Below are 10,336 nucleotides of genomic sequence, written 5' to 3' on the forward strand. Positions count from 1 at the left end.
GTACCTTTTTCTAGTTTTCTAAGACTAATCAGTAGGAAAATCTTATGGCTAGACCTAGGCTACTAAAGAAGTTTTCTAGACCTCAACCAAAAGTGAGGTCAACAAATATATATGAAAAAGTAGTCATTTTTTAGGTGTATCATTGGCCCATGGGGAATGAGCCATTGGAGATCGACTCTGGGAGATGGGCTATGGGATCTGCCATGTTAGCTTGGGTTTAAAGTTAAGGTTGGGCTTTTGTAGTTAATTTAGCCTTAAATGATTTAGGATGGTCCAAAATAATTAAGCTTTATGGGCGTCCATAATTTAATCTCGATATTTAAGTGTCTTTGACCATAATTATTTTGAATTGATTTTAGTTTGGTTTGAATTTAGTTGTTCACTAATGGACTTGGTGGATCTTGGTGATTGCATATTTTAGGGTTTAGGTTGATGTGTGTAGGATTTATGTTGATTCGAGAGTTGATTGGTGTTGGGAAACCATTATATGAGACCAAAGTTTGACTTTGGTGCCTCACTCCTCCCCCTTGGGATTGAATTTTAATGTTATGGGGTTTTCAAAGCTTTTAGGGTAATGTGGTAGAACCCCTCATGGGCTTAGGCTTAACCTCCTGTTTGATGGGCTTTTCCTAGTTCAATGAGAATCTCAGGGTTGTACAATGGGTTATTAGGGGAATTCCTAGGGCTTTGATCTCAATGATCAACCTAGGGCATCCCCAACTATAGGGAGTCCACTTGGGTTTTCACTAAGCTAGACCCTCAATCATCTCAACCAAGGGTTGAGGATTTGGTCTTAACCCTAAGTAGTGTAGGATTTGTTAGAAGTCCTATATGGGTGAGTTTGAGCTCTAGTTATCTAAGAAGTTCACTAGGAAACCCTAAGACTAAATCCAAGATTTCTATATATAGGGAAAAAGTCCTCACAAATGGGAGGTCAACAATCATCTAAATTTCACCAAGAATGATGATTAATGTCCGATCGACAATTTATATAAGAACCGACCCAGAATGCCTGAGCATTAATAAATTCATATGTTTGTTAGCTCAAAACGGGTCAAGCTATAGTGTAGAATAATCCCTAGAAATTTCATATTTTTATGTCTTATATTTATTTTTTATGATTAAAATACCCTCAGAAGTATTTAATTAATTAAAAAAATATATAAGTTAATTATTTATTTTTTATTTTTATTTTTTTCTCATTTTTTTACTGAGTTTAGGGGTATTTTTATTTTATTTTTATCATTACTTTAAGGTGATATAAATTGTTAAAGTTTATTAGATTATTTTGGATCTATTTAATTTGGAAAATTCAAATTTCTTATTTAAACCCAGTCAGTGTCGCACCATCCTCCAAGCCATCAAAATCCCATGTGACGTCCCGTGGTTGGCTGCGATTTACATTCGCGTGTTGAGGTGGCTCGTGATCTAGTGCTCCACTCCGTGCATTTCATTATCTCGGCTCGGTCTTCGCCGTTCATTTCGAATACATGGAAACAGATGACATCCATTTATCATCACCATAGGACAAAGAACCAAGAGTTTTCTGCACTCAAACACTAAGATCTCACTCTATACTCAACCAAATTGCATGAGGTTTGATTCTATAGCTTCATCTAGGTGAGAAGAACTTATCTTTATGGTTGTGTGGGCATGCATTGTAGTTTTGCATCACAAAATGCCAAAATGAGAGCAAAATGGTGAATTTGAGACATTACCTTATCCCAAGAAGTGATGCCTTGATTGGGCTTGATAGAGACGATCACCTTTATGCCACAAATCTTCCCCTTCAATTTGCTATGAGGTTGGTCCTAAGTATATGCTAGGCTAAAGGGTGGCCCAGGTTTATGTTGAGGTAGGTTAGGGAGTGCGTGACGAGTGAATTTTGATTGGGGGAGAGGTTTTAGAACCTTGTGAAGCTTATGGGAGGTTTGAAATGGATTTTTGGCAAGGTTGGTGTTGAAGCCGTAAAAGGTCTTGGATTTTGAAGGAAAAAATTTGGCTTGTGTGGTGTTGGACATGGCTTGGAAATGATGGGAGACAACCGATATGATTTTTTAGAGCAACTTTAGTGTTGCGGACAAGGATTTTAAGTAAGGGTTTTGTGAGTCTGAGTGTGTTGACAAGCTCTCATGTAAGGGTTATTTATAGTCATGGCACCCCAATAGATGAGCAGAAGAATTTTAAATTAAGCATGGCATGCTTGGGAGACTCTGATGGCTCCTCAAAGGATGGGCAGAAGAATTATAGGAGCTTGGGCAGAGGGATGGAAGCTTTCTCCATTTTTGATGTTTTGACCTTAGTGAGCTCTAACGGTGATGGAGGAAGCATGGCCAAGGCTTGAGGTGATTAGGGAAGGTTTGTATTTGGTGGCCAGAATCAGTTTTAGTTACCCATGAATCCCTTTGAGTTTGATTTGGGTTGGTTTGATCAAGGAGACACTTGTAGGATCACTTAGTTAAGTGTGCATGGTTTGTCCTTTTGTGTTTATTTTATTTTAATTTTATTTTAATTGATTCATGTTTATGTTGTAGTGCTATTATAGGTTATTTTTTTCATGTGTGTGTCACGTGTGTCGTGGTTAGCCCATGGGGAATGGGCCATGGGCGTTCAACCGTGGGAGATGGGCTACGTGCTCTCCCATGTTGGCTTGGGTTTAAAGTTAAGGTTGGGGTTTTGTAGTTAAATTAGCCTTAAGTGATTTGGGTTGGCCCAAAAGGATTAAGTTTTGTGGGCGTCCATAATTTAATCTTGATATTTAAGTGTCTTTGGCCTTAACTACTTTGAATTGATTTTGATTTTGTTTGAATTTAGTTGTTCACTAATTGACTTGGTGGATCTTGGTGATTCCATATTTTAGGGTTTAGGTTGATGTGTGTAGGATTTATGTTGATTCGAGAGTTGATTGGTGTTAGGAAAGCATTAGATGAGACCAAAGTTTGACTTTTTGCCTCACCCCTCCCCCTTGGGATTGAATTTTAATGTTATGGGGTTTTCAAGCTTTTAGGGTAATGTGGTAGAACCCCTCATTGGCTTAGGCTTAACCTCCTATTTGATGGGCTTTTCCTAGGTCATTGAGAATCTCAAGGTTGTTCAATGGGTTATTAGGGGAATTCTTAGGGCTTTGATCTCCATGATAAACCTAGGGCATCCCCAACTACAGGGAGTCCACTTGGGCTTTCACTGAGCTAGACCCTCAATCATCGCAATCAAGGGTTGAGGATTTGGGCTTAACCCTAAGTGAGTGTAGGATTTGTTAGAAGTCCTATATGGGTGAGTTCTAGCTCTAGTCATCTAAGAAGGTCACCGGGAAACCCTAAAGCTAAATCCAACATTTCTATATAGAGGGAAGAACTCCTCACAAATGGGAGGTCAACAATCATCTAAATTTCACAATCAATGATGATTACTGTCCGATCGACAAATTATATAATAACCGACCCAGAATGCCTGAGCATCAATAAAATTCTCTGTCCTTTAGCTCAAAACGGGTCAAGCTATAGTGTATAAAATTCATTCAGATCAGACCATTGTGGACGATGAGCTTTGGCTTTACAAATTGATTGATTATCAGAGAGGCCTTGACTTAGAGCTGTGTGGCGAGAGTCACAAACTGTGGAGGGCGGGAAGGAAGTGCATCAAATAACTCTTTTTCTTTCCTCATTTCTTTTTAAAGCTTGATTTTCTGGTAAGGCAACCAATAAAGTCTTTAATAGGCTGAGTATCTCAGCTTCGGCTACCTTTCCCATTGGTCACTGCAACCACTCAATCCTCAGCATCATTTGCCCATTCCTCAGCTACTTTCATCCTTTTATTAGCTTTATACAATCCACGGTCTGACCCTGACCCCAGAGAAGTGTTTCTTGAAACCTTTCAGTTTCTTCCCAGAATGTGAAGGAGAAGTATAAGAACCAGTAACAAGAGTTGTTCCCTTCTGATGCGCATTTCTTTGTCTCGGATTGTTGATTCAAGCTCTAGCTCTAGGTATAGCTCATGCTCAGATGTAGATGAAGTGACCAGAGAAGGCTAACTTGCATCATTCCCTCATCGACATCACAATAAAACTTGGAATAGCCGACTGAGGGTTCACTGGCCAAACCTGATCTGACAACATCTTCTTCTTGATCAAGTCTTCTGTCGTGACGTTCTAAATGCCTCAGCCTGAGTAAGAAGAGCAGAGAAAGAAGCACGGCTTCCAATCCTTTTTCTTGTTCTCCAAGCCTAGCAATTGAAACTTCTCAATTGATAAGAACTACACATAGCTTTTTGAGCCAACCTGGAAGGAGAACTGGTAGGTGAAGAGATTCGTTGGCCATGAAACCCCAGCTCAATGATAGAAAATAAAATATGTCGTGATGGTGGCGAGGGACATTGGCGTAATGTAAGTAAGGATAACCCATTCATGGTTGAATGATAACTTCAAACTACAATTGAACTGATCTCGATAAAAGTGAGATCATTCTCAAATAAGCTCGTCGCTTGGTCATTTCCTCCAATGGCTCAGAGCTTGATAGTGGGATCCAAGACACAAGTTTCTTCTAACTCGGCCACCTTCCCGGTGTCATAGTTGACCTTTCGAGCACAATGAATAACCCAAAAGTCCTCGGTGAGTATATCAAATTCATCAAAATGAAGCATAGAAATCAAGATAATAGAAAACTGAGAGAGTAAGAAGAAGCAAATAGAAATAGACAGTAAGACTGTAGTGTAATTCAACCCCACGATCCTCACTTGCAACCAACACCCCTGTCCATGTTTCTTTCATATTTTGTATTTATTTCTAAAATTCACCTTAGATTTCAAATATCTTTGTGTATTAATTAGTTTCATGTGTTAATTTTAAAATTTTGTTGTGACTTTTTCAAAATTCTTTATGCGTTTTTAATTGTTGACCTCAATTTTGTATGAGGTCCCTGACCAACATTTGTAGGAGGCAATTCATCAACCTATATCGGCTCATTTGCATAGAGAAAAATATAAGAAAAGAGAAAAAATCTAAACTTAACAAACAAGACCAAATCTTCTCAAAGCAAAGAGTCGATCCAACTCGGTCCATTTAATCGAAAAACCACTGTCACTAGATGGCAGTGGAGTGCTAACAGCTTCTTATGCCTCGGGCAGTGAGAGAGTGCCCACAGCTTCTTACACATTATGTTTAGTCAGCATGTCTAGAGTAATGGCAGAAGGTCGAATCGATGGATCAACTCTCAAGCCTTCAGATTTACCTCCTTCATCCATTCGATTTTTTCTTCGCCGAGAACCATGAAATGAGTCATACGACACACTTCTTGATAGCTACTTTCTTCTTTTTCTTCTTACCTTCTAGATGGTAATGCATAGCCGACTTCCTAAAAGCGACAAGCATCATTTTCTTTTTCAAAAGCTCATTGGGAGAGTTTGAGACCTTCTCCATAAAAGCGTATTGGAAATCCATCAAAATAGACAAAGAGGTACAAAGCAAATACAAAATATCAAAAGAGTCCTATCATGCTCTATTTATAAGAATCATGAGCATGAAAATCTAAGGAGTATAAGTATTTAATCTCTGATTATGAATTAAATGATATCTACTTTTACATTTAATTCTTTTATTTTTATAGCAGTGTCGCTTTCAAGAAGAGAATCAAGGAACTAAAATATGTACATCAAGAATGTGTCAGCATGGATCCTTTGGAGATCCAATGGTCCAGAATGAATGAAGTATAACAAAGGAGGGCCCACAGACAGGAGACCCAACGACCCACTTATTCAATTGGATGCAACCAACTGAGCCAAGGAAGAGGCTAACTGAGTCAGCAGAAGAACAAAAAGATCAATCCTAGTTAGAATAAATATAATTAGAGTGTGACAGTCGTGCACTCGAGCAAACCACTCCAGAATGTCGAGCAAGGGCATCGGCCTACCTCTTTGAAAAGCCGACAAAGGGAAGAATCAAATTTCTTGGCATCACCAGCCGTGGCATGGACACCCCCGAGGTTCCTCATCGATGACCAAAAATTAACAAAACAATAGATCCTCACAATGATTTAGAAGGACTCTCTCATCAAGGAAAGAGCTACTTAACATGTTACGGTAATTCACCCTCTACTCGGTAGCCTAGTCTCATTTTGCCGAGAGGAACTCCACATCCATGGATTGAATGTCGATAGCCAGACTAGATCAACCAATTAGTAATGTCTAGCCCATTGAGTTAGTCTTGCTGACCCAAAGCTAATCAATACAAGTCGACCTACTGCACTAACTCAACCTAACTTATCGAATCGGCCTTATCGAGCCAAAGTCATGCTAGCCCAGCCGACTGAGCCATAGGGTAGCCGAGCAATAGCCTCATACATTTAAAATATCTAAAATACTCTTACAGCCCCATTAAAGCAGAAGCCGAAAAATAATATCATATATTATACCCTCTTTCCTATAAATAAGATTGTGATTCACTGACAAATCAGAATGTCAATTTAGATTTTTTCCTAAATGCTACATAAGAGAAAAAAATAGTGAATTTTTTAATTTGTCATTAAATAATTGAAGTATTATATTATGGAAATTTTTAGGATCATTGTTGAATCTTAATTATATTCAATCAAATAACACATTTCACAATTTCTAAAACAGTATTTTATAAGCTCAAGTTAGGAATATTATCAATATGCCCATCATTTGATTCAACACTTTCACAATATCAACTCAAATCCATTTGATCCAATCCCGATCTAAGTCAATTTGACTATAGTTTGCTCGATCTAATCTCAAAAGATTTGATCTAGGCTTACTCCTCGTCTTTAACCTCAATTTGATCAAACATAAAAATAAATTTGTTCCTACTTAATTATGAATATTTTATGTCAAACAATTAATCAAATATATAACTTTACTCTTACATGACAACAGATTTCATATAGAAATTCACAAATGACATTTAAATTCTTTCAAACCAAAGTACATAAATAAATATCAATGTTTAATCATTTACGAATACATACACTTTTTTTAGACCCAAACTAACAGCCGACCTCAAGCAACCAAATGGGTCCCTCAGCATAAATTTTAAGTGAAATTGCAGATCTCTATATCTCAAAAAACATTGGGATGAAGAATCAAGTCACACCTCATAACAAAGCAGAATATGCTCATCTTTCCAGCTGAAGTTTAATAAACAAAAATAATAGATAACTTTGATTTTACATCAATGAAACAAATGAGAAATGAAGTAGCAGGAATCTCAGTAACTTAGACCCTCAAGCAAAGAATTTAAAAAGGCTTCAGGGATCCTGAAAAGCAGCGCAAGACTAATAATTAAAAGGAAAAAAAAAAAAGCTGAATCTTTAATCTCTCTAACTTAAGCTTTGATGCATCTTCTTCTCATTCTAGACTTCTAAAATCGCTCAAGAGGAAGAAGAAGATGAGCTACCTTAAACAGAAGATTGTATTCTTTATTCTCTTTATCATGCTAGCATTATCAAGATCAGGTAAAATCAACTTCCTCTCACTGTTGCTACATAACATTAAGAGACATAAAAAAAATGAATCATATTGTTTTAAGATATTCATATTATGATATCAAGCCTGGAAATAGAGCTTTCTTAATTGAATTCAATTGGCCAATCCGATCTGTTTCTTGTTTAATCAAAACAGCTTTCTTATAAATACAAAGGTAAGAAAATATATCAATAAACAGAAACCATCTCAAGTGCTTCATCATTTAAGTGAGTTCATCAAAGTGAGTTTCAGAAATTCGCTACTCATGAATTTAATTTTTTTAAATTTTGGAAGGTTTACTTATATATTACTCAATTCCTTTGTATTTACATATCTAACAACTCATCTTCAATTTTTACATACATACCACCTTTCACATGCATGAAAATGTATGTGTAAATACCTAAATGATAAGAAGGTTATGTAATATGAAACATTTAGGTGCTATAAAGGTAGAAAGCAAAGTTCAGACGTAAATGCAAATATATAGGAATGAAGATTCTAAATTCTAACGCATCATCTCATAAAACCAAAAATTGTGTGACAGATGGAGCATTTCCTGAGCCCCAATGGTGCATAGCAGATGAGCAAACGCCAGATAATGTTCTGCAAGAAGCGCTGGACTGGGCTTGTGGGCCGGGAGGTGCAGACTGCAGTTTGATCCAGCCCAACAAACCTTGCTTTCTTCCCAATAACATGAAGAATCACGCTTCTTATGCCTTCAACAGCTACTGGCAGAAATTCAAAAATAAGGGAGGTTCTTGCTACTTCAATGGTGCTGCCATGGTCACAGACCTAGATCCAAGTAAGACCAACACTGCTTTAATTTGGCGATTATTACATATATGACATTAGAAACTTTGCTATTTACAAAACTAGCACCAATTTTTTTTTTTTTTTAAAATGAAATACCGAATTGATGCAGTTATGTGTGTCATGACCAGACCATTGAGAATTCGATAAAAATGAAAAATATAGTTGAGGCTTTACTGTGAATTTTGATATCGAGTAAGAAATTGTAAAATCGATGATAGAGGGTGCTAGATTTGTAAATATCAATGTTTCGAGTGTTATGTATGTAAATGTTTTGAGTGCCGTAAGAAAATGCTATTTGCTAGTTTTCTTAAAGGAAACTAACGATTGGTCAATGATGTATAGGAAGAGAAGAATGAAGAATTACATTAGTGTCTGTCAAAGTATTCAGAGTATGATATTGCTTCGCATGGTCTCGGTCTCAGAAGAATAGTAGGGAGTAGGTAGACACTAAAATGAAATAGGTATATTTTGAAAACATCTATTAGATTATGAATAGCTTGAAAAGATGCAAAGAAAGGTAATACTAGAAAACAAACTTTCAAGAATACAAAGAGCTCAAAGCCACACTAACTTGATAGCTCACCTCGTTCCTAATGCTCAAATTCTTACACAAACTAGCGAGAAAGCATTTCTTTCTATGAGCCCTCTACAACAGCTTAAAAAAGAGATTTTAATGAGATGGAAAAAAGAATAATAAAAAATATTATTTTTGAGTCTCTAGCTTGAGTGATTGTCATAATTGTTATGATTGTCATTTCATACTAAACAAAATCCACTTGAAATGACCGAATAGTTCTAAGAAATTATAGCTCAACCTTTTTTAGTTGATTAACGTAATGCATTAAATCGAGATGTTTCAATCAATTAGAAATGAAGCATGTTTCTTACAAGCTAATTTCATGATTTGGTTGAGAGCTAAGCTCTAATATATTGCAATTTGTATTTTGCACAACTTAATAACAGGATTATGCTAATTTTATTCGGATTTGCAGGTCATGGAGCATGCCATATAGCCGCACTTCCTTGATCAAAGTTAGACTAGCATAAATAAGATTAAAAGGAATGTCGAGGTTTGAAGGTTTTTTGAATAGGATTTTGATGAAACTGGAGCTTCTGTTCGTCCTAGTTTCTGTCATTATGCTTTAAGCAAACAATATGTAATGAGTTTGAGAATTCTCTCTCTCATTTTTTTTTTTTTTTTACTTTAAGCAAACAATATGTAATGAGTTTGAGAACTCTCCCTCTCTCTCTCTCTTTTTTTTTTTTTTTGAAATTTAACGTTTGGTTTGATATTTATGTGCTTTCTTCATATGTTAATAATCTGGTTAGTAAATCTCAGTGCCCATTCGCTGATGTAAGAGAGAAAACAATCAAAATGAGTTCAGTTCTATTGGAATCCTTTGTGTATGATTGAAACTTAAGCTTGAAATGAATCTCAAGTAGTTCCTGAAAACAACAGACAAAAATCTCACATATTGAACTCTTACCAATCAAAATATTGTATGTTTTAACCCAATAATCGTTACCACTTTATGATCGAGGCACAATTTATACCGAAGATTATCTCTCATATGAGTACTCTAATATGAACACGCTTAATTTTGAAGATCATGAAGAAACTCCAACTCTTACACCAGAAGTCCCCTTAATAGTAGAAAAATGAATTGTTGGTTTGTTTGTAGAGGCAACTAGTAATAAAGAACAAAGCTTAAACTCATTTAAAATAATTTTTTGAGACTTTTATCATGGTAGAGGCAAAATTGAACATGGAATTATAAAACAAAAAAAAAAGAGGAGTAAGAGGAGTTGGAAATCAACTCCTTTGTTGAAGTTGGGTGACCATACTATGTAAATAAATTAAAATTAAAAAAAAATAAATTCTTCATTGAAAATAACATCAACATTTCTTTCTCAATAATTTTTTTTTTAATTATTCAGCAGAAATAATTAATGAGAATGAGGCAAAATTGTTTTTTTATTTTCCAACCTATTAAAAAATTAATTTTTTTTGGTAAATGATTACCTATCATAAATTGTTCTTAGA

General features: G+C 35.8%; 1 protein-coding gene across 1 annotated transcript; it reads left to right on the forward strand.

Annotated features, from left to right (window-relative positions):
- The first annotated feature begins 7,354 nt into the window (after positions 1–7,354).
- On the forward strand, positions 7,355–9,438 carry LOC110038263 (glucan endo-1,3-beta-glucosidase 1). The gene is made up of 3 exons (XM_020743042.1): positions 7,355–7,466; positions 8,024–8,281; positions 9,285–9,438. The coding sequence occupies exons 1-3, from the start codon at positions 7,400–7,402 to the stop codon at positions 9,317–9,319; spliced, it is 360 nt and encodes a 119-aa protein (XP_020598701.1). The 5' UTR covers positions 7,355–7,399; the 3' UTR covers positions 9,320–9,438.
- Positions 9,439–10,336: the final 898 nt, after the last annotated feature.

This window comes from Phalaenopsis equestris, unplaced genomic scaffold (assembly GCF_001263595.1).
Source record: "Phalaenopsis equestris unplaced genomic scaffold, ASM126359v1 Scaffold232327, whole genome shotgun sequence".
Lineage (NCBI taxonomy): Eukaryota > Viridiplantae > Streptophyta > Magnoliopsida > Asparagales > Orchidaceae > Phalaenopsis > Phalaenopsis equestris.

Excerpts from the sequence above, each read along its gene's own strand:
- LOC110038263 (XM_020743042.1), top strand. The coding sequence starts at position 7,400 with ATGAGCTACCTTAAACAGAAGATTGTATTCTTTATTCTCTTTATCATG. Across the intron at positions 7,467-8,023 it reads GCTAGCATTATCAAGATCAG|ATGGAGCATTTCCTGAGCCC; the intron begins GTAAAATCAACT and ends ATTGTGTGACAG. Across the intron at positions 8,282-9,284 it reads GGTCACAGACCTAGATCCAA|GTCATGGAGCATGCCATATA; the intron begins GTAAGACCAACA and ends TCGGATTTGCAG.